Consider the following 24,142-nt stretch of genomic DNA (forward strand, 5'->3'; position numbering starts at 1 on the left):
TCCTGTCCTGCCGGTCCCAGCTCCACGAACACTCCACGTGTGTTTGGTGTCGTCTCAGGTAAGGAACTGCTTCTCCAGAATGACCCCAGCAAGCCGTGCGCTCCGGCGCTCCTCACACTCCAAGGGGCGGAACCAGAAGCTCACGCTGGGAGGGATACACGGCTCCCTGTGTAGTAAGATGCCGGCGTGCTCCAGTCAGGTATAGCCAATAGTAGATGTAAGATGATGGCGGTCACTGCATAATGGAACTCAGCCAAATGGTAGTTAAAATCAGCTTTATTGGATTTATTGGTGCTGCATCTCGATCCAATAATGCTGATTTTAACTACCATTTGGCTGAGTTCCATTATGCAGTGACAGCCATCATCTTACATCTACTATCTCTCTATCCCTCCCCTCAGTGTCTCTCCCTCCCTCCCCCCACTCTCTTTCCCTCCCCCCAGTGTCTCCCTCTCTTTCTCCCTCCCCCTACTGTCTCTCTCACTCCCCCAGTGTCTCTCTCCCTCCCTCTCTCCTCCAGTGTCTCTCTCACTCTCTCACTCCCCCCAGTGTCTCTCTCACTCTCCTTCCAGCCATTGTGTGTCTCTTCCTCCCACCAGTGTGCCTCCCTCCCCTCAGTGTCTCTCTCCCTCCAGCCATTGTCTCTCCCTGCCCCCAGTCTCTCACACTCTCCATCTAGCCATTGTGTGTCTCTCCCTCCTGCCAGTCTCTCTCTGCTATTGAGACTTACTTTGACATTGGTTAGCAGGCTTGTCATTATTTGATCAAAGGATGCAACCAAAAGTCTCCTTTGTCTTACAGACAAAGGCCAAGCTTATAGTGCCGGTGACGCGACCGGGGACATCACCCGTCACCGCTAGCGAAAGGTGTAATTCGCTTTCCGGCAACGTCGCGGGTGACCAGGTCTTCGATTGGTTCAGAGGCTGTCCCATGTGGCGACAGCCTCTGAAAAATCAAATTTGACCGGCTTCAGAAATTCGCGCCGCCAGCGTTGCTCCCGACGCTCCGTCGTGTCGCGCTTACTATAAGTGAACGCGGTGGCAGCAATAAATTTGTTTTGCCGCTACGTCGCGTCGCCGGCACTATAAGCGCAGCCTTAGGTTTCACTTTGTATATTTATTTGCCCATTTATTGTTAGCTCAATGGGAGAAGCAAAGGGATTCACTTTCTGTTTTTTTCTTTTTCTTTTTAAACAAGATGGTACCTGAACCTCAGTAGTACTGGAAGCCTTATAAAAAAGGATCAGGGAAAGTTGCAGCGCTAGGGAAAATAAAAGTAACCTGACTAGTAAACAGAAAGTTTGACAAGCAAAGACCAAACAGGATGGGTGGAATTTTATAGCCAAAGTAAAATGGCAGCTGGCCTCATGTACACGTCTTGTGTCTAGTGATGCGTCAGAATTTCGCTAATGCAATTTTAGCACCCACTACCTATGTCAGTTGTAAAAAAAATAACTAAACAAAAAGGAATTATTTAAAAAAATTATATGTTTAAAATACTCATATAGTATGGCAGTTTGTATGGTATACGATAAGTCTTGCTCCGATTTTAAATGTAGATAGCCATTATACAAATTCCATTCCAGTTTTAAAACAAATCAGATTGGTGGTCACACAACCAAATGTCCACACCAAATAAAAGTTTCATTTTGTTAAACTGTGAAAATTCAGTTGTCACTCTAAGGGCATTATTCTTTAACCCTCTGAGTGTCTGATCTGAACCATGTGATCGCAAGGCGTAGCAAACACGTGCTAACAGACAGGTCCCCCCATGGAGGGTGCTTCACTTCCGGTTCGATCGCGTTCACCAGAGATGATCACAATCACTCCCAAGAAAACAAGCATTTATAGTGAACCCCTAGAGTGCCCGTATTCATAACGTTAAGGGTACATAAAGGGGCACTTGAAGCGTAAAAGAGCAATAGTGCAGATATGGGCATTTGTGAGTTTCCGTGCAATAGTTCCCCAATTGGCACAATATCGCACATTAATAACCCGCCAAGAGTATAAAGGTTCACATTTTACCTGTGCACTAAAAGTTGAAGTAGGTAAAAATGCTTTAGAAAGTGGTACAGATGTCGCAGGACTTACTGCCTTCAGTTGTCGCTGCCAGAGTCGGTCGCTCCACTGAAGGATTAACACTGCAGTCTTGCTCCATCTGTAGTTTTATGGTTTTTTAGATGAAACTTTTTTGCCGGCACCAAATATCTTTCAATGAGACGGAAGTAGGTTATGGAAGTGTTATCAGTGCTGGCAGATGAGGCCGGTGAAGGCGCTGAGGAGAGTGGCGGCACCGGCTCTTGACCAGAGCCGGTCAGTTCCGCAGGCACATGCTCAGGGATGATCATGTACCTCATACGTGCCCGGTGCATGTGCATTATGCCCGTAATATAGTGGGGGGGAGCGCGCGGCAGTTATAGTTGGCTGTGGTTAGCCAGCCATTGTATGCTAGGGCCGCGTGCGCACGGCAGTGAGCATGGAGCCAGGCAATTGGGAGGAAGACTCGGAAAAGTACGTATTTGCGTCGCTACCGCAATGTATATGTATATATATGTGTGTATGTGTGTTTGTGTGCACAATATTAATAAATAATTTATTCTCACAGCATGTCTTTTTTTTTAATATACATACACACACGCATCTTCCCCAGTGACACACACACACACAGTACCTTCACAGCAGCACGGACCGTACACACAAAAAGTGTGCGTCACGTGCACGAGCTTTTGTACAGGTACGCCCACTATATTACGAGCCTTAGAAGCCGGTAGCACAGACATGCGCAGAGCAACTCCTAACCGCCTGTACTCAGGCTACACACACACACACACACACACACACAGGCTATATGCACACACACTGGCATCACCCACACACTCTGAATTTATAATAAAAAAAGGCAGAAGTGAAAAACATACAAGGTATGTAAACATGTAACACATGAATTTAAATGGGTTCCAATAATATAGTCACTGTAATGATTTAAAAAAAAAAAGGGGAGGTGTGCCGAGCACGCACCGTTGATATCAAACTTCTTTGCATTTTAACACTAAAATTGTATTTTTATATTTATGTTTTTGATTAAAAGTACCAAATATACGCAATTTTTTGCGAAATATCAGGAAGCACCCATACATATTTTGTTCTCCAATGCAACTACAACACACCACTGCGAAATGCTCAAAGAACTAGATTGGCCATCACTTGAGTCTAGGCGCAAAGTTCACCTTTCCTGTCTTGCCTTCAAATACTTTCTGGGCAAGCTACCCAGCTATCTGAACAAGCTCCTCACCCCTACCACATGCAGCACTTATCATCTAAAATTTGACTCCAAAAGACTGTTCATGGTCCCAAGGCTCAACAAAGTGTCCGGCCGCTCCTCCTCCTAACGTGCACACCACAACAGGAACAACCTACCCCAGTCTCACAGCCGACACCGGTCTACGTTCTTTCAAAACTAAAGCTGTCTCACACTGTAATCTGTAACTGTTACATACGCCTATAATATATATTATCTCTAACTGTGCATGCAATGTCTTGTATATAATGTACTCTTTACTTATGAAACTATATTTGTAGCACACTTTCCCCACCCCGAGAGATGTGTGGCTACGGTGTGTGTATATGGTGCAATACCTGTGGTGCACAGGAGACCTGAGTCTCCGCTACTGGGAACCTGGGCTATACCTGAGTCGGTGTTCGGTCGGTAGCGCCTCCACCTGTACAGGATTCTATGATGTAGAATAACCCCGCTACAGGACCCGCATACAATAAAACACACACTTACTGTATGAAAGATAACAGTTTTACTGAACATAAATAACCAAAGATATATATATATATACCACCAACCAGGCCACGCACGGCCGTACCCTCCAATGCTACGCTCCCCCACCCAAGGTGTGTGTGACAGCGCTGCCCCCTTATAGTGTTTGAGTTGGTGCACTGATGCGTTGGGTACCTGCCGGGTGATGCCACACCCGGGCACGCTGATGCCACGATGCTGGGATCCACAGATCCGATGCTGATACTGCAAAGCCTCCGCCGCTACGTTGGGTGGGTCCCTCGTGGATTGTACCATGGTAAACAATGTCTTTATTAATGTAGGGCGATCTGTGTCCTGGACCACAGTCTGCTGCCACCGTGCGGCATCTCCCCGTGTCCCTAACAGTAATATTGCTAAGCAGGGCAGGGTCTCTATCTGAGTGGCAAGTCCCTATCACAGCTATGTGGTAGTCGGGGCCTAGCTGGGGCATAATAGGGGGTATCTGGCCTAGTGCAGATGCCACTGACATCTGCACATATAACTTATTCCTTCCGTGTCCCAGCTCCAACTGCCACTCTCCTGTCAGCTCAAACTTCAAGCACACCCACAGTTCCAATCTCCCCTCAGGAGATTCTAGCAGCCCTATTGGCTGTACTGTGTCATATGTTGAGCAGCCCCTGGGGTGCTGGAACCTTTTCTGCGCATGTGAGCGCACAAACAAAATGGCGGCGCCCTTACCGGCTACCCACCTGCAGCGGAGGCGAGGAGAGCTAAAGGGAGGACTGGGCTACATATTTGTAACCATGTACTATTTGTCATCTTAACTCTATGCCCAGGACACACTTGAAAACAAGAGGTAACGCTCAATGTATTACTTGCTGGTAAAACATTTGATAAATAAATAGAGATATAAATAGAGACTGTTGCCTTGCCCTATTGTACTATATCCCATTGCTTTGAAATGTGCAATCTCTGGCAACAAAAGGGGGTTAATGAAAGAAAATAAGACTGCACATCAATCTGTAAGCAGCTGGTGTAACAGAGAAAAGGGAAGTGGTACAAACGGTGTCTGTATGTTAGATTAATCACACACTGACAAGCCGCCACAAGGCGAAGCTTCTGGGAAAGCGCTGCTCATCGGAAAACTACAACTCCCAGCAGTACTCTGGGCACACGCTATTTCCGCGTTCATGCAAATGCCGGCCTTACACGCTGTCGATGTCATCGGTGCTCGATTACGTTGGTGCGTAGACAGTTCCTTTCTCCCCCTACTTACTGTATGTTATCATCTCACCCACAAGGACAGCCCGCGCAGCCGCTGGCCGAGTGTCGGATCTGGAAGTAGGCGCAGGGTTCGTGCTGCTGGCCAGTGCTCGGTGGCGGCTGCGGAAGAGGAGGTCAGCGAGGCTCTGTCTGTGCGCTCCAGGGCTCGGCTACCGTGTCCTCCGGTATAAGAGAGCAGAGGATACAAACAAGACGCCCCAGCCCACACACTTCAGAGCTGGTCTCCCCCGGGGGCCTCTCTGTTTAGATCCCCCCTCCTCCATTACGCCCGTTACCATCTCCCACTGCATGTCATCATCTTGAGCTCTCTTTCCGGCGTGTCTTTTCTTCCCTCTGGCCTTCAACCCTATATGGAGCCTTTGTGTCCACCCTGAGCTGCCTAAGTACATAGGGAGTCCCTATCTGTCCCCGGTGCAGCCTCCCTATATAGAGCTCCCTGCTGCTCCTTGAGCAGCCTCCTTATATTGAGCCTCCTTTCTGTCCCCAGGGCAGCCTCCCTATAAAAGAGTCCCCTGCTGTCCCCTAGGAAGCCTCCCTATACAGAACCTCCTTTCTCTCCCCAGGACAGCCTCCATATAGAGCCTCCTTTTCTGTCCCCAGGCTGCTGCTCCCCATCAGTCTGAATTGTCATGGGACAGAGCAGAAGGTCTGTACTAGGCTGGATGCCCTTGCAGCTGCTTCAGCTGGTTAGCATGGTTGGTGAGTATGACATCTACATCTCACTCCAACACTCATTTATATGTATGTATATCTTTATTTATGTAGCGCCATTAATGTGCATAGCGCTTCACAGCAGTAATACACGTGACATTATATAAATAACAAATAATACAAATAACAATGGGAAGTGATTCAGACTTAAAAGTGACATTTAGAAAAAAGGAGTCCCTGCCACGAAGAGCTTACAATATACATTATATTCTGCATTTACTCCAGCACAACACAAAAGCAAAATTACAGACCCTCGTATTTTATTGTACACTACATTATAGTTGAATTGCATTAAGTTGAACTTAAAGCATAAAATGTTGCTGTTACTGGGAAAAAAACATATTGTTTGTTTTTGTTGTGGGTCCGATTTTAGATTTCTGCTCGTGATGGTTTCAATCTTTTAAGTGTGTATGTGCGCTTCAATGTGCAATCCCACATACATCTACATTAACTGAACATGATTATTTGGTTAAAGTTTGTTATATCTATTCAAGAAAAAGTATTTTAAATTCTGCAAATGTTTCTGCATTTACATCAGGGACCCTAAATGGGGGTGATGGGTACTAGCGTGACCCCATTGACAAGGTTCTGATGTATTCACATCGATCAACCTGAGTGATAAAGGGGTTAAATGCATTATATACTCCAGGCAGTCATTGCGAACGTATCTTGGATAAACATAAACACATTAGTTGTACAAATAATTGGACTTTTTTTTTTCCTTTAAAAGTCATTAATCACTTAGTTGTAACATATGAAATACATTATTTTCTCTACCCCATTGTGAGCTGTCTGGAACTGCACATTTAACAATTGTTTATAACAGGAAAAATAGAGATTGGGGTAATAGTACTAGAAAACAATAGAAGCCCTAGGCATCACTCCTTGCTCTATAAAACATTTATTGTAAATTCTTCTCATTGAAGGACATGCCATAACGCCAATGTGTTCATCCTAGCCAAGGCCTTCATCAGGAGTATATTGGGAAATAATCTTTGTGGGTATTTGGTATGCTCTGATACTGGTTATTGCACAGTGATTAAAGTCCATGGCAGGTAACATCGGGTTGAGCTGCGATATTCCATATGTCGTTTACAGTATTGATAAAAGCTATTTGCATGCTGTGGCTAACTTCAAGGTTTGCATTTCAAATGATTAACAATGTACTGGACAGACTCTTTAAGCAGCATTTCACGCTTCTTCAAAATTACTTTGTACCTACTGTGCCTTTAAAAAGGGGGGGTTCCCCTCCCCCATACCTGGGAAGTAGGGTGTCTCCGAACTGAACCGCATTTATTTTGGCTCTGGGGACCTCTAGTCCCTGAGCTACTTACATCAGAATGTGCCCCAGGTCCTCATTCAGGTTTAGGCTGAGTCCATGGTGACTGCAGCCGTTCTGAGGCGCGCTGAGGCTGAGGGAAAGCAAGTGCTTTCCCTGGCCTTAGTTCCCACGCCGTCGGGGGGCGTGTCGGCGGGGCGAGCCAGTGACGTCACGGAGCTGGTCTGCCCTCATTGGGCGAACCGCTCACGTGACCGGCCCTGCGCTCAAACGAAAAAAAAATTAGCAGCTACACCTCCGCGCGGCCGCGTGCGCGAGCCCCTGCTAAAGCCGCTCTCATTGCGGCTGCAGGGGCTCAATGCCAAGGGTCAGTGTGCCACAGCACAGGTCAGCGTCTAAGCGCTGACCCTGGACTCAGCCTTAAAGGTCCTGCATCGCGTAGGCCAATAGGAAGTCACAACGGATGACATTGTGGCTTCCTATTGGCCCTTGGGATGCATAACCTTTAAACAGCCATACTGGGTGCCTAGCTCGGGATGCACTTTCCAAGGTAAGTATTTCGGGAAGCAGGGTGGCCCCGGAGCTTAAATCAAGCTGAGGTATTAAACAAATTCTTTGCCTGTGTGTTTACCAGGGAAGAATCAAGTTCAATAGTAGTGCCGCAGGAGGAAGCCACAACCTCCATATTAATGAACAATTGGTTAACTGAGGAAGAAGTTCATAAGCGACTTGAAAAAATTAAAGTAAATAAGGCACCTGGCCTTGATGGCATACATCCAAGAGTTCTCAAGGAGTTAAGCTCAGTAATAGCAAAACCATTATATTTAATATTCAAGGACTCAATTTCCACATGCTCAGTACTACTAGATTGGCGTAAAGCAGATGTGGTGCCTATATTGAAAAAGGGAGCTAGATCACAACCGGGAAATTACAGACCTGTAAGCCTGACTTCAATAGTAGGGAAACTACTTGAAGGTTTAATACGGGATAATATTCAGGAATACCTAATGGAAAACAAAATTATTAGTAATAGTCAGCATGGATTTATGAAGGATAGATCTTGCCAAACTAACCTTATTTGTTTCTTTGAGGAGGTAAGTAGGAAGTTAGACCAGGGTAATGCAGTTGATGTGGTCTACTTAGATTTTGCAAAGGCTTTTGATACGGTTTCACACAAGAGGTTGGTGTACAAAATAAAGAAAGTTGGACTCAGTAATAATATATGCACCTGGATTGAAAACTGGTTAAAGGACAGACAACAGAGGGTTGTCATAAATGAAACTTTTTCAGGTTGGACTAAAATCGTGAGTGGAGTACCTCAGGAATCTGTACTGGGACCCCTGCTTTTTAACTTGTTTATTAATGACCTTGAGGTTGGGATCGAGAGCAAAGTCTCCATCTTTACTGATGATACTAAATTGTGTAAGGTAATAGAATCAGAGCAGGATGTAATTTCTCTTCAGAAGGACTTGGAGAGACTGGAAACGTGGGCAGGTAAATGGCAGATGAGGTTTAATAGAGATAAATGTAAGGTTATGCATTTGGGATACAAGAATAAAAAGGCGACTTACAAATTAAATGGAGATATATTGGGGTAATCCTTGATGGAGAATGATTTAGGAGTGCTTTTAGACAGCAGGCTTAGCAATAGTGCCCAATGTCATGCAGTAGCTGCAAAGGCAAACAAGATCTTATCTTGTATCAAACGGCAATGGATGGAAGGGAAGTAAACATAATTATGCCCCTTTACAAAGCATTAGTAAGACCACACCTTGAATATGGAGTACAATTTTTGGCACCAATCCTAAGAAAAGACATTATGGAACTAGAGAGAGTGCAGAGAAGAGCCACCAAATTAAATAAAGGGATGGACATTCTAACTTATGAGGAGAGGCTAGCTAAATTAGATTTATTTACATTAGAAAAGAGGCGTCTAAGAGGGTATATGATAACTATATACAAATATATTCAGGGACAATACAAGGAGCTTTCAAAAGAACTATTCATCCCACGGGCAGTACAAAGGACTCGGGCCATCCCTTAAGGTTGGAGGAAAGGAAATTTCACCAGCAACAAAGGAAAGGGTTCTTTACAGTAAGGGCAGTTAAAATGTGGAATTCATTACCCATGGAGACTGTGATGGCAGATACAATAGATTTGTTAAAAAAAAAGGTTGGACATCTTTTTAGTTGGGAAAGGTATACAGGGATATATCAAATAAGTATACATGGGAAGGATGTTGATCCAGGGATTAATCCGATTGCCAATTCTTGGAGTCAGGAAGGAATTCATTTTTCCCCTTAATGGGGTTTTTTGTTTGCCTTCCTCTGGATCAATAGATAGATATAGGATAAAGTATCTTGTCTAAATTTAGCATAGGTTGAACTTGATGGACGGAAGTCTTTTTTCAACCTCATCTACTATGTAACTATGTAACGTGGTTCAGCTCCGGAGATCGCTTGCTTCCCACCTAGTAAATAAATACCCCTCCCCTCTCCCCCCCACCCCCCGAAGAGGTAATGTTTCTTTAACTTGTCTACTACAAATATATGCTTTTTTTTCTGCGCATTGTTGTCTGATTGTTCATGTATGACACAGAAGATTAATGTTTGTCAGGGAATATATGAGGCTCAAAATAAAAATGAAGCCTCCCTGGCTTTACTTTCCAATTCTCTTTTTATATGGTGCAATAGTACAGTGTTGGTGGTAAGGACTGGAAGAAAACCTAAAATACATACAAATGGAAACATAATGAAACAATAGGTAATAAGTTCTGTGCCCTGAGAAGCTTACAATCTAAAAGGAATGAATGGTTGATGGGAACATTTATTTATAACCACATTAATTTAGTGCCCTTTATCCAGTTATATAGTTGGTAAAACAATGGTGGGGTTATATATGGAACATTTCGTGTCACGAGTATAGCGTAATTGTTAATATGCCTTTTGTGGTGGACAGGGATGGGAACATTATAGAGTTTAAGGCAACCTGGCATGGTATTAACCACAGGCTTGGCAGTAGGGTGCTGGCTACGCCTCTTTAAAGAGAACAGCTTTTAGGGAACTTCAGAATGTGTGAATTGTGGGAGCAGAGTCTCATGATGCATGATAAGGAGTTCTGCAGTTGGGGTGCAGCTCTGGAGACGTCTTGGAGGCTGGAATAAGAGGAAGGGAACTGCAAGTCACAAACTGAGCAGAGACTGCATGTGGTAGATTATTAGGGGATTAGATTGGAAATGTAGAGGAGCTGGGTCACGGAGAGCTTTGTAGGTCAGAGGCAGAACCTTGAATTTCATTCTGCTGGGTATAGGTAGCCAGTGTTGGGATTTACAGTAACACGCAAACATAGAACAGTTGGTGAGGCAGATGAGCCTGGCAGCAACATTTAGGATGGACTGGAAGGGAGATCATTTGGAAGTTTGGAAGAACAACGAGCAGGTTACAGCAGTACAGTGGGGATATTAAAAGTGCATGAATTATAATTTCTCCCACGTCCATCCTATGCCAGTACAAACGATTGGGGATTAAGCCCCGCACAGCTGTGGGTAGGACAAACTTTCACTAAACGCTAGTGGGGAGTTGGTCGTGGCGGAACGGTTTAGACCAAATGTCTCATTTATCTCCTGCTTACCGGAAGAGGATATCACTCCTCCCTAAATGATCCTGCCACCTTTTCGGACACAGTGTTGGAACACCCTGTCACCTTTTCAGTCATGGGTGGGCATGCCCTGCCGTCTTTTTGGGCACAGAGTTTGGAATGCCCTGTCACCTTTTTAGAGACATTTTCTTCTGATATTGAATTTGTTTCTGGATTAGTGATCCTTTTTTCTCCCACCCGAGAAGAGGATTGCTTGGGTATATCCCCATTTGTTTCGACTGGCATAGGAGGGGCGTGCGAGAATAGGGAATTATGCTTGCATACGATAATTCCATTTCTCCCAGTCCCTCCATGCCAGTACAAGGTTCTCTCCCATGAGAAATGTATTTTTTGTTCGTTTAATATTCAGTCTTTTTTTTTTTTTCTGTTGCTTGATTAGACGAATTACTGCTGTTGGTAGGAGTGCAGGGTGCCTTGTAGCGACTTTTGGTGCCTGATTTGTTGACCGTTTGTCCTACCCTCAACTGGGCGGGTACGTATTTGTTTGTACTGGCATGCAGGGACTAAGAGAAATGGAATTATCATATATCGGTAAGCATAATTCCCCCCTTTTTTTTTTGTGGATTGTGTGGTGAGGAAGTGGTATTTTGTTTAGCAATGTTTGAAGTGGTAGTGACAGGAATTGACAAGGTACTGGATGTGTAGTATGAAGAAGAGGGAGAAGTCAAGTATGATGCCTAGACATCTGGTTTGCGGTACGGGAAGAAACTGTATATATTGTTAGCAAGGAGTCAAATAAGAGAAACCATACGTGAAATTAACATGCCACGGGCGTTTAGTGGGTCACCTGCACTAATAATCTAATTGAAAATCTTAAATTGGTTGCTCAACTGCATCATTGTGATGTTTTGTGATAATGTAATATTTATAAATATTATACAAAAGGGATCATTTGTCCCACTGGGGAAAAAAAATACTTGCAATGCTGCTGTTTTTTATTTTTGTTCCCCAATGTTGCCAGAGGAGCCGACCATTGTGTAGAAGAGCAAGTTCATTATTGCTTTCCATTTCAAAGCGCACTTATTGATGTGTAGACGCTTTGTATTCTAAATTCAGATCATGCTGTTTTTGTTAGGTGTACACGCCACGGTTGAAAGAATCCTTCATTAATGTAGACTTTGCAGTGATCAACGTTGAGTTGTATAAAATAGTTAAAATAAACTTGTCGGAGTGAAGAATCTCACAAGTTATAAACACTACTGTGAGATTTACCAATCAAGTGTGGTGGAAAAATGTTTAAAACGTTATCTTTCATACTGTCCTGTATTTTTTCCTGTTTTTGAACCAAGTGTTCAGACCTCTATCTATAAGTGACAATACTATTTTAAGATAGTTTGTGGTTATTGCCCTTAGAATGAAGGTAGCTTTAATATTTTATGTTCTTCCCAGAGGGATCAGAGGACAAAAATTCAATCTCCTCTGTTCAGATGTCAGATTAGTGTTTACTTCTGTGATATGCCCTTGTGATTTTCATTCTCATTTGCTGCTTTGATTTAACCACATCTGTTGCTCTCTTCCCTCCCTTCCCACTAGTGTCCTCTTTTTACTCGGTGACCTACAGTATGTAACCTCACTGCTTAAATCTTTTATAGCAGGTCATCTTTATTGGCCTACTATCCAAACTGACCTTATATATCTTTTATGTGGCTATCCATGAAGGCTGATTTGGGTTGTATCCCTTATCTATCTATACATACAAGTTGACATACTGGATTTGTTTTCAATCAATAACTTTGTATTGACATCAAAATAATACAGTTATTTGATATGGTTTCGGTAATTAACATAGAAAAGGATCTCTCATTTTATTGCTAAACTTGGAAAGTAGCTTTGTTGGCTAGATTCAACTTTTAGTGTAGCTCTGTCTCCATATAGTGTAGCTAATATCTGTTTTAATTAACTAGTTATGGTCTCTATACTTGCATAAACAGAGGAGCAGCCATGTTGGTTTGTTTTTGTCTTTCATATGTGGAAAAAATAAAACTTAATGTATTTGACAAAAAAACATATTTCATTAGTTCACTTGATTCCTATGTAGCATTGCTCTGTAAGGCCGCGATTACAGTGCGCACGGCGTGAACAAAATACAACAGCTCTATCGGGCCGGACATAGTGTGTGCGCGAGGAAACGCGGCAGAATTTTGAAGCGACAAACAATTTTTTGTTTTTCGGCGCGTCACGTGAGCGGTTCAGCCAATGAGAGCGAACCGGCCTGGTGACATCACGGCCATGCCTTCCCATTGGAGTGCACAAATCGCTCGGGCGACAGGTGCGCACGACTCCATGCGCGTCTGCACGCGCTCCACGTGCGTCTGCACTGTAAACGAAACCTATGGGTGATGATGTGTTCCAGGAATCTAATTCTATTGCAAAAATGTTTACAATCTGGGTAAAGAGGAGGCAAGTACCCGTTTTAGTTGAGGATGACTTTCGTGGTCCTCGGTTAATGTACAGCATGATGTTCATCCAGTAAAACCTATCAAAAACCTGAAAAGAAGTATTACTGCGGTGCAGGAGAAAACCACAATTAAAAACCTTGTTCGATTGTGGCTGATTTGTTGTTTGTCAGCTATTTTTCCTGCAGTATGCACTTACTAAATAAAAAATTAGAAGCAAGATGGTGGTTAAAGGGACTGTCCCAAGTAGTGGGTAAACAACTTTTAAATGTAATTAGTTTTCTTAGGAATGTGTCCTGTCTAAAGGGATGTTTGTTAGTGCTTTGAAAGTCATGCTTATCGTGTGTGTGTGTGTGTGTGTGTGTGTGTGTGTGTGTGTGTGTGTGTGTGTGTGTGTGTGTGTGTGTGTGTGTGTGTGTGTGTGTGTGTGTGTGTGTGTGTGTGTGTGTGTGTGTGTATATATATATACATACACACACTAAAACATGTTTTTTTTAAATATGTTGCAAGATTTCATTTCCATGTGAATCATCTCAAACTTGGCCAATTCAACATTGTATGTAACCAGTGCTAAGAGAAAGTAGTCATGATGGATAAAAATCCAGTCTTACTACACCAATCTTGCATCACATTTGTCTGTTCCCTCCAGTTCAGGGTATCCATGTAGATTGTCCTGCTCACTTTGTCGTTATCTATGTAAAATGTTGTGGTATGTTTACATGATTCTGTCTGATGCAAATTTTCTAGTATTCATATTAAATCACATCTAATTATTTGAACAGTGCTTTGAAGAACATTTTTTTGTGTGCAATCAACATATGTGTTTAGATGAAATGCCAATCAAACTTCACTTATTTCATGAAAAGAAGACATGTCTGTGTGCTTTAACATTTTCGAACCAGTCTGTTTACCATTTTCCATAATTCTTTGTATTTTACTCCTTTATTTATTGGTGTTCGCTTAATCATATTTTTCATATGCATTATTTCTTACTCATGAACATAGTGTTACTGACAGCCACCAAATGTTCAGCAGAACGTTTATTTTAAAAAAAGTAGGTATTTTAAATTCATTTTCTCAGTTGGTTTGAAGCTGAAACTGACTTCCTTTAGTTCCTCTTTTCTGTGTGATAGGAGAGTGCAAAACTTACAACTCGCTGATCTCTTTGATCCTGTAACAAGGAAGAGGTGGGAGTGTTAAATACAAAATATGATTGTTTATTATACTTTTGAGATGTCTTTACAAAAATGTAATTTTTAATTTGATGAAACAAAAAATAAGTTACATTTGTTCTTTAAAGAGCCGTTGCATCCAAGAATAGGTTATTCCTTTTTTGATGGAGAACAATTAAAAACTGCCACGGTGTTACCCAATAGGAAGTCGGACACCTCCTGAGTGTTGGCTGTTAGCATGGCACTGTCTCGACTGCCAAATTGTGTCAATCAGGAAAGTATTCTCCGGTAACCGGGAGGTCCCTGGGACTTGGACCAACACCATTCAGCTCGGTTCCAATAATAATAATACTTTTAAAAAAAAGCAGAGTGGATTAAACATAAGGAGAAAGGGAAATAAGCAGCAGGTCCTGTCCTGCCAGTCACGATCAGAAATGGCACCTAAGGGAGTAGTTAAAGATCGGCCTGTCCCATGTTTCAAGTAACCACGTTTACAAACGTGAGTTTTAAAATGTAGACATTTGTAATGGTCTGATTTCAAGAAGGCAAGATAAAGTGGATATTATTTGGTGCCAGGCAGCCAAATAATACATTAAATTGACGACACTTTATTTTATTTTTGTTACCAAAGCTAATGGGGATTTTCAAAAGCTTGCCCTACTTATTAACATATTGCAGGTGACAATTACATTCCCTCAGAATGAAGGGGAAGAGTCACTGCAGAGAGCATGGGATGACTTTGTGTGAAGAGACCTTAACAAACCTAGTGTTTCTCAAAATGCAACATCCTGAATGCCGCCAGGACTGACATTTCAGACGCCTGGGATTTTACCATCCCTGCATTAATGCCCATTATTTTTAAATGTACCGATCTGGCATTAATTCCCGTGCAAGTCAATGTACGTTTTACGCTCCTTCTGGTGTGACAACCCAGAACAGATTTTACTAAATCTGCCTCTGTGGGGGTGAGGAAGAAATACTCCTTATGTTCTGTAATACACCTGTAACGAAGCAGCAGCAGTTATCAGCATTTCTGCTAGTAAGAGCCCTGTTGCTTTTTGCCTATTCACACCCCTGGTGTTTTCAGTTTAATCTGAGTGTAGCACGTTGCTTTTCAATTCATTAATTTTACATCTCTTCAGCATTATTTTTTTTCCTTTTATTTAGTAGGGACTCTGTTTCTTGTATTCAAGGTTCCATTCTCATTATCCCTTTTTACTGATGGTTTTGCTGGGCACTCCAGCTACGAAGGGGTTAATAGACCACCTACTTTTGTCATGTGAAAGCTGCATTGGTGAAATGTGACTGTTTCGTTTTCTACCTGTTTGAATTGTGTAGAGCCCATGTCTCAATCTCATGTGTCTATGGCAGTTGCAGAGTTTGAAATGGAATTTGCAGTCTGACTTCCGGGCACTTTTGCAGGGAATGACTGCCTGGAAGCAGTTACAGTATGGAGCAAGGATTGAACGTGACCTTCCATGACTTGTCTGAGAAGGAGCATCCAAACAGTCGCCAATGAATAGGATTTTGAAGCTTCCATAGATGCTGAAGCAGAAAGGGCAAAATGTTAAGCAACTACAGTGTGGAAATGATTTGCAAGTACTAAAGACGTTTTCAATTATACAAATATTGCAGTAATTGAGGAAAATAGCTTTAATAAATAACACCAATGAAAAATATATTCCTGAAGGTACACACCACAAGGAATTTAGATGTGGTAACCTGGCCTTCTCCCCTCAAAAAACTAAAAATATTTGTAGCGGGGCATCTTTGATAACGGTGGTCTTGATATTTTTCTCATCAATTTACACCGTCAGATTTTGTCATCCTTGGCAAGACAAAAATGCCCAGAGCATAAAAATACCCCCAGGAAAGTGTATACACACACTGTTAATTGCAAACATTGGTAATTTTTCTTTCCCCACAAGAATATATTTATGGGAATCGCCTTTTCACTGCCAAGGCAAGTTGTTCCCTACAGGGATAATGGAATTTTCACATTTTTTTTGCAATAAAATGTTTAGACTGTAATTTCTGTGTCAGAAGACCAGACAGTAGACCAATGTTTATTATTAAATTGGTGTTGGTCCCCCATATGCAGACTTGATCATGCAACAGAGACGGGTGATTATCGCAGTGAGCACCGATAGGGTAGTCTCCTCCTTCAGCGCATACCATACTTATCGCAGTGAGTGGGGACACTTGTAATAATCAGAAATATAGGTTTTCTAAGGGAACCCCATAATCAAACACGGGAATGACCCCCTGTTGATTTAGGAAGTTTGCCTATTAATACCATCCTCCTGATCTCCGCAGAGGGTGAGACTGGTGTCATATCCTTCTGTGCAGTGAGGAGTAGTACACTTTGATCACCGCTTAGGGACAACTGAGATGAAAAGGACATATACAAATATTCTTAAGGAGCAGTCCACATTTAAGAATTGATTATATTTAAGTAATAATCCCTGAAGAACAGGGCATTACTGGCCAATAATACCCTGGCTGGAAGAGTTGAAGGCCCAAGGCAAAGGCAAAGGCAAAGTCCGAGGGACTTTAACCCAGCCATGGGCAGTATTGGACAGTAATGCCCTGTTCTGAGGGGATTATTACTATTATAGGCTAAATGTAGGCTTTTAAAAGAAATAATGGACACTTTTGTATCGTTATATAGATATTTTTTTTATTAAAATAAAATGGTAAATATATTAAAGCACCTCCCTATATACACTTATTCTGCAGCTATCGATATCCACACACTGGCGCCACACACACACACACACACACACACACACTCACTCTGTAGCTACACCCAACCTCTGCTCTACTATACTCACACACATACAACACAACAGCACCACACACACACAGGCTGCTGCTGCTACACCCACAAACACTGCTGCTGCTGACACACAAACACGACAGACAAACTGCAGCTCCAAACAAACTCTGTATTTGTAGTAGCAAAGTAAGTTTCTGTCTGTACTCTCTTCCTCCTCTCACTGTGTCCGGCGTGGAGGAGCTCTGTGCACGGAGGGAGGTGGAGGAGTCACTGCCTGGCTGCTGCCTCCTGACCAATCTCCTGCACGGTGTGAGAGCTGTTCCTGCCTCTGATCTGACAAAGGAAAACCTGATTGGCTAGAAATAAAAACTTGGCAAGCTGCCAAAAATTCCGGCCATTACTGAATGAATAATGACCGGAATTTTAACCAATCAAAGGGCAGGGATTTCAATAATGCCCGGAGTTTTACAGCTTTAGCCTATAATGTTATTTAACGCTCATAAAATCTTTTAAAGAACTGCAGAATATAACAAATACTGCTGCGGCCAAGTTTATTCGAGCATTTGCCCGTTCTTGGCCGCAGCAGTAGCCTGGCGCGCGCCCGAGAGTGACGGGCGCGCGCCGAAGCAGCGGAAGAGCGCCCTCCGATCGGGGCGCTCTCCCTACCGCTGCCGGGTCCGCCGGGTCCCCCGGAGCCCCCTGCCGCTGTCCCGCGATCGCTGGACACCAGGGCTCCCTCGGGGAGCCCCTGGACGCGCGTGCAGGGGGCGCACGCTCCCGAAGACGCGTGACCGCGCGTCTATGACGCGCGGCACGCCGAGGGGCGGCCACTAGCAAGCCGGGAAATCTCCCGGCTTGCGGTACCGGCCACACTTTAATAAAGTGTGTCGGTAGTGTACTTCTTACAATTTTGAGGCAGACTGCATAATCTGTGTCAAGAAGATATTCCTTTCTTGAAATTGTTAGCATTCATTCTTCCAATTGTAGTAGACAGTAGAGCCAACGTGTCTCTTGTTAAAACATAAGCCTTTTATTCCTTTTAAATAAAGTTTCCAGACAAGTGTACTTGCGTTACAAACTGCGTGCCGCACTTCTCTTGACTGGTTTAAGCACATGCCCTTTATAAAACACTGGCTTTTGCAGTGGGCAGGTGGCCTAAATGAATCGGTGGTTGCAAGCCTCTGTTCTCCATGATATTCCAACAAATATTCTGATTTCAATCTCCCATTTTACTTTTGGTTGTCATCTTGGTCTTTTGATATCCCTTGGAATCTAATGGTGTACCATCTCTGTCCAAAGTATTTTTGCAATATGTCTGGCCCAGTGCCATTATAGGAAAGTGCGATATACTTGCTTGAGGAAAAAAACTCTCTTTATTTTTGCACATGCATCACATTTTAATGTATATCTGTGTTTTTCAACAGGGCTTCCTAGGAGCCCTTGAGTTCTGTGGGCATCCATGAAGGGTTACCTGCACTTTTGATATCTTTTGAAATTTGTACCAAATACAGAAGAATTTACAATAAATCTGATCTCAGAAACGCTATTAGAGAGGGTTGGGGGTTCCTTTCAATGGGTGAATACAATCTGTACTTGCTACAAAACCATAGTTTCTATGAGGCTGTGATCTGTATCTGAAAAATCCTATGTGCAATGTCGAGTAAGAAAACCTGTTTTGAAATTGAATTGTTAGTGAAAATAAGTAAATAATTGTAGATAAAACTTGATTTGATATACAAATAGATTTTTCTTTCCTCTGTTAACATGAGCAAGCTGAAACATGAGGGATGATGGAATGCATCAAAGTAAAGCATGTTTTTGGCATACAATTTTTAAAACTGTTTCAAAGGTATTTTTCTTAAGACAAGGGGGCCTATGCAGAGAGCAGCGAATTTTCGAAATTCGCCATTTTTTGGAGATAATCGCGCAGAAAACAGCAGAAAATGGAGATTTCCGAAAATCGCGCCAATTTTTCATTTCTATTTGTAAAACTCGCCTCGCGGCTGGCGAGAACCGCAATCTCGCCAGTTTAAAATATATCCGTATGCAGAGAGGCGCGAACGGCATCTAGCGGCTGTTCGCACCAATAAAATGGCGCGATTGTCTCCGTTTTGCCTCGCCAAAAAAAACTGGCGCTCGCGGCCATTGCAAAGGGAAAAAAAAGGCGCGAATTTGTTTTTACATGTTTCCGAAGCGCGCATCTCGCCAATTTAAACTCGCCAGACGTGTTAAACATAGCAGAATTCGCACTTTTCTGCATATGGAGATTAAAACTCTCCAAAAAAGCTCCTTTTTATGAAATTCGCCATTTTTAAAATTCGCTGCTCTCTGCATGAGGCCCAAGATCTCATACTTAAGCAGTTTAAACGTAATCTTATACAGCCTAGATAAACTGTGCATGTCGTTGCTTGTGCTCATATTTTTCACACAACAGCTTTTTGCAAATGTAAAATAACAATGAAAAGCTATTCCAACCCCCCAAAAAATCAGCTAAGTATTAATTGTGATCATGTTCACACAAGATACTGTAGATAGATAGATATCTATTTTATTTTTTTTGCTTAGGAGTCTGTCATGTCTACAAATCTACATTTTGCTATAATCCTAAATTTTTATTTTCCACTGCAGTATAACATTTGATACTTGGATGCAGACATTCAATTTGTTAAAAATTGCCAAAAAAAAATAATTATGGGGGCTAGAAAAGTAAAATATAAATAATTACTAATGACCTCCCAGGTAAACGAGGGATTGCCTTTCAGTAACGTTTTAATATTACTTTTAAAATAAACACATTTTTATCCACTTGGGAATTCTTATTTGTTTTTTTGGCTGGAAGTATTATCAGAAATGTGAAGCTGGGTTAACTTCAAGAAAAGTGCAAGCGAACACATGTATTGCACTACCTTATTTGAGCACACTAAACAATAATCTGAATGACATATAATCCGTGAATGCAATGTGTGTTAGAATATTTTTATTAGGCAATCAAAAGTTAAAAAAAAAAGTAAAAAAAAACCCTCCACAGAAAACACCTGGATCTATTTATCATGCTCTCCTGGACTAAAACTAGGGCAAAATGAGAGCAAAAAACAGAACTAGATTTACAGAGATGGAAAAATCCCATAAATGGCAGATGTGGGTCCGTGCTGCTGGCAATGCACGAGTGCAAAGCATAATTGGGCACCGATACCAACCGTGGCTGGGACTAACAGGTCAGTCATAAATGCACTGCTTAGGCTGCGCTTATAGTGCCGACGACGCGACCGTCTCGTCAAAACAAATGCATTGTCGCCGTCGTCGGCGCTTATAGTGCACGCGACGGAGCGACCGTGCTACCAAAAATCTGGTAGTCGGTTATTTGATTTTTTTTCGGCGACGGTCTCCCCTTGTGGTCAATCAGGAGCTTCTCCGTCCCTCTGCTGCCTTCCCCCTTTATGACGTCGCTGGTTGCCTACATTTAAAATATAACTATCGCAATGGCGACGGGTGACTTCATCCGGCGCTACAAGCGCGGCCTTTGTCTGTTGGGTGTGGGGGGGAGGGGCGAGGGAGCAAAGCGAAGGGCTCCATGACTAGGGTGGGCGATATTATTTTCACCACGATAACGATATTAAGAAAGGTATTGCGATAGCAATATATATATTGCGATATGTTTCGTAAAATAAGTGTGAAAATGTTCTAGTAAATCTAGCAGCCAGGGGAATAGTTTATAGGGCAATCGAGATACTCGGAGACCAAGAAAGATTGTGGTAGTAGGGCACTCCATTATTAGGAAGGTAGATAGGGCAATCTGTGCCATGACCGTATGAACCGAACAGTTTGTTTCCCGGGAGCTCAAGTTTGGCACATTGCGATTCGGGTAGACAGATTGGTCAGTCCCAGCCCCTCCCAATCGATCTTAGTACATTTTTGGCACCAATGACAAAGTTAGAGAAAGAAGGTGGTTCCTAAAAAAGGATTTCAGGGATCTAGGCCAAAAGCTTAAGGCAAGGATCGCTCAGGTAGTATTTTCTGAAATACTACCAGTGCCATGCGCTACCCCAGGGAGACGGTTGGAGATTAAGGAGGTTAATGCACGGCTAAGAAAGTGGTGTAGGAAGGAGGGTTTGGGTTTTTTAGAGCACTGTGACTCCTTTTCTGAGAGTGGCTATCTTTATGGTTGGGACGGATTGCACCTCAATGAAGAAGGATCTTCTGTGGTAGGGGGCAGAATGTTAAAACGGTTGGAGGGGATTTTAAACTAGGGGGAGGGACCAGAAACAGATAACGAACTGTGACGGAGCGGCCTGTAGGCGAGGTCAATAAGACGCTTAGACAGAGGGTTAAGCTTAATGGCAGTGGTTTATTATTCACAAGACAAATAGGCACACTGTCCCTTTTAAGAAAATCAAATCATAAAATAAACACCTACTCCTTCGTTGGAGACTGACTAAACTACTGTGGCCCTTTCTAACGGGCCGCCAACTTAGCTGGTTATCCGCCCAAAACCTATATTGCAATACACTAGTCCAATAAGAAATATAACACTCCTTATGTAAACAAAAGTCTTTAGGCATAGCAGTATAGTATTTAGTTCTTATCTGGTATGTTGCAGGGATTCCTTCACAGGGTCTCTATATAGCTCCTTGAGCAAGCCAGGAATGCTGGTTCCGGGACACAGGCTGCGTCCAACCCCTAGTAATCTTTATCCTGGATGGGAGTCCCAGCTGGACCCCGCAGGCCTGCTTCCTGCAGTCCTAGGGTCCAGAACAACCAGGGTCCCTCCTGGTTGGGAGACGCCTCTCTACCCTCCTGGGGTAAAACTAACTCTGTGTCTGTCAATTTATTGCTTTTTATCCCTGCTCAATCAGGAGTTAATTATATCCACCTCCCAGCTCAAGTGGGAAACCCGACACCAGTGCAGTTTCCTGCCCTGTAAAGGGAGTTAACTCCTTGAGTCCCTTACACAAACTCATTAGAATAAATGGGGATGGGGAAATAGCAAGGAGTTATGGGGGCAAGTGGGAGTTTGACAAGCAATAAGACACCCATATTAAATACATATAGTACTAGAAAACATCAAAAGACTAAATCCAATTGGAGAAGAAAGGCAGGAGCAGATAAGATAATAGTACAAACTGGAAAAAAAACTTAAATGCATGCTTGTTTTGCAAGAAGCCTGACTGATAAAATTGGGGGCGCTTGAATAAATGGCTACAAGGGAGCAGTATGATATCATAGGCATTACTGAAACATGGTGGGATAACACTCATGACTGGGCAGTTCATTTAGATTGTTCCCTTTTTCGGAAGAATCAAGTGAATGGAAGAGGAGGTGGAGTGTTTTTTTACATGTTAAATCAGATCTAAAACCTATTATAAGGGAAGTTGTTGTTTATGAAGGGAATGATAAAAATGTAGAGACCTTGTGAATAGAAATAAGCAGTGGAGGTAAAATATAAAGAAAATGTTTGTTGGGATATGCCCACCAAATATCTGTGGGATTGAGAAAGCGAAAATACTTTTGCAAATGGAGAAGCAACACTTGGTCATGTTTGCATAATAGGTGATTTTAACTATCCAGAACATGGACTGGGGCAATGAGATTAGCATTACAATGAAAGGAAACTATTTTTTGGGGTGCTTAAAGACAATTACATGACCCAAGTTATTGAGGAACCAACCAGGAGAGGGGCAATACTGGATTTGTTAATATCAAACAATGTAGAAGTAATAGCAAATATTCAAGTCCAGGAACATTTGGGTAACAGTGATCATAACATGATCTCATGTGAAATAAATGATGAAAAAACGTAAGTGGGTTAAAAAAAGACTTTAAATTTAGAAAGGCAGATTTTAATAAACCGAGGAATAATCTACAAGGAATACATCTGGATGATATTTTTACAGAGAAATTTTGGAACATAAATGGTCAGTCTTTAAAACATTGCTAGAAAAGCACACGTATCAGTGTATATACCCTTGGGTAATATAAAAGAAACAAGTCTAAACCAAAATGGCTAAATAAACAGGTAGGGGGAGAATGGAAAAGAGGCAGGCATTTAGATTCTTAAAGTCAGAAAGGACAAATGCATCATATCAGAATTTTAAGGAATGTAACAAAAATTGTAAAAAGGCAATACAATTAGCAAAAATTGAAAATGAAAAAAGGATTACAATAAAAAGTAAGATCAACCCTAAAAGGTTCTTTAAGTACCTTTTTATTACCCCAAAAATTAGAAAAAAGAAAATATAGAACCCTTTCAGTGTGAGATTGGTAGGCACATTATTGCAGATGAGGAAAAAGCAGAGATATTAAACAAATTATTTGCCTCTGTGTTTACTAGGGAGGAATCAATTGCAAAAATAGTGCCGCAGGAGGAAGCCACAACCTCCTATGGTAACAAACAATTGGTTAACTGAGGAAGAAGTTCATAGGCGTTTTGATGACGTTTAAGTAAATAAGGCACTTGCCCCAATGACATACATTCAAGAGTTCTTAAGGAGTTCAGTAATAGCCAAACCAATATTCAAGGACTCAATTTCCACAGGCTCAGAACCACAAGATTGGAGTAAAGCAGATGTGGTGCCTATATTTTAAAAGGGAGCTAGATCACAACTGGGAATTACAGACATCAATAGTGGGGAAGCTACTTTGAAGGTTTCGTACGCGATAATATTCAGGAATACCTAATAGAAAACAAAATTATTAATAATAGTCAGCATGGATTTATGAAGGATAGATCATGCCAAACTAACCTTATTAGTTTCTTTGAGAAGGCAAGTTTAATTTCGACCTGGGTAATACAGTTGATGTGGTCTACTTAGATTTTGCAAAGGCTTTTGGTTCCACACGAGCTTAGTGTACAAAACAAAAAGCAAATTTTAATCGGTAAAAATATTTGCACCTGGGTTGCAATAAATTGAACATTTTTAAGTTGGGCTTAAGTTGTGATAAGAGTACCTCAGAGATTGGTACTGGGACCCCTGCTTTTAAACTTGCTTTAATTAATGACCCTTGAGGTTGGCATTGAGACCAAAGTCTCAATCTTTGCTGATAATACTAAATTGTGTACGGTAGTAAAATCGGAGCAGGATGTAAATTCTCACCAGAAGGA

At 42.2% G+C, this 24,142-nt stretch overlaps 1 protein-coding gene and 1 long non-coding RNA gene across 7 annotated transcripts in view; one reads left to right on the plus strand and one right to left on the minus strand.

Moving 5' to 3' along the window:
* Positions 1-4,857, minus strand: part of LOC142478723 (uncharacterized) — a 132,576-nt gene extending 127,719 nt beyond the window's left edge. For both annotated transcript variants that reach the window (XR_012793466.1, XR_012793460.1), the window contains exon 1: positions 3,961-4,857. This is a non-coding gene — a long non-coding RNA (uncharacterized LOC142478723). The remainder of the gene's footprint in view (positions 1-3,960) is intronic.
* A 97-nt stretch (positions 4,858-4,954) lies between these two features.
* LRP12 (LDL receptor related protein 12) overlaps positions 4,955-24,142 on the plus strand; it is a 36,112-nt gene continuing 16,924 nt past the window's right edge. The window contains exons 1-2 of one of the 5 annotated variants that reach the window (XM_075582500.1): positions 4,955-5,008; positions 5,650-5,748. In XM_075582500.1, the coding sequence (XP_075438615.1) occupies positions 5,679-5,748 (70 nt within the window). In that variant the 5' untranslated portion in view covers positions 4,955-5,008; positions 5,650-5,678. The other 4 variants (XM_075582497.1, XM_075582498.1, XM_075582496.1 and 1 more) reach the window with 4 other exon arrangements.

The sequence above is a fragment of the Ascaphus truei genome, chromosome 2 (assembly GCF_040206685.1).
Source record: "Ascaphus truei isolate aAscTru1 chromosome 2, aAscTru1.hap1, whole genome shotgun sequence".
Classification (NCBI taxonomy): domain Eukaryota; kingdom Metazoa; phylum Chordata; class Amphibia; order Anura; family Ascaphidae; genus Ascaphus; species Ascaphus truei.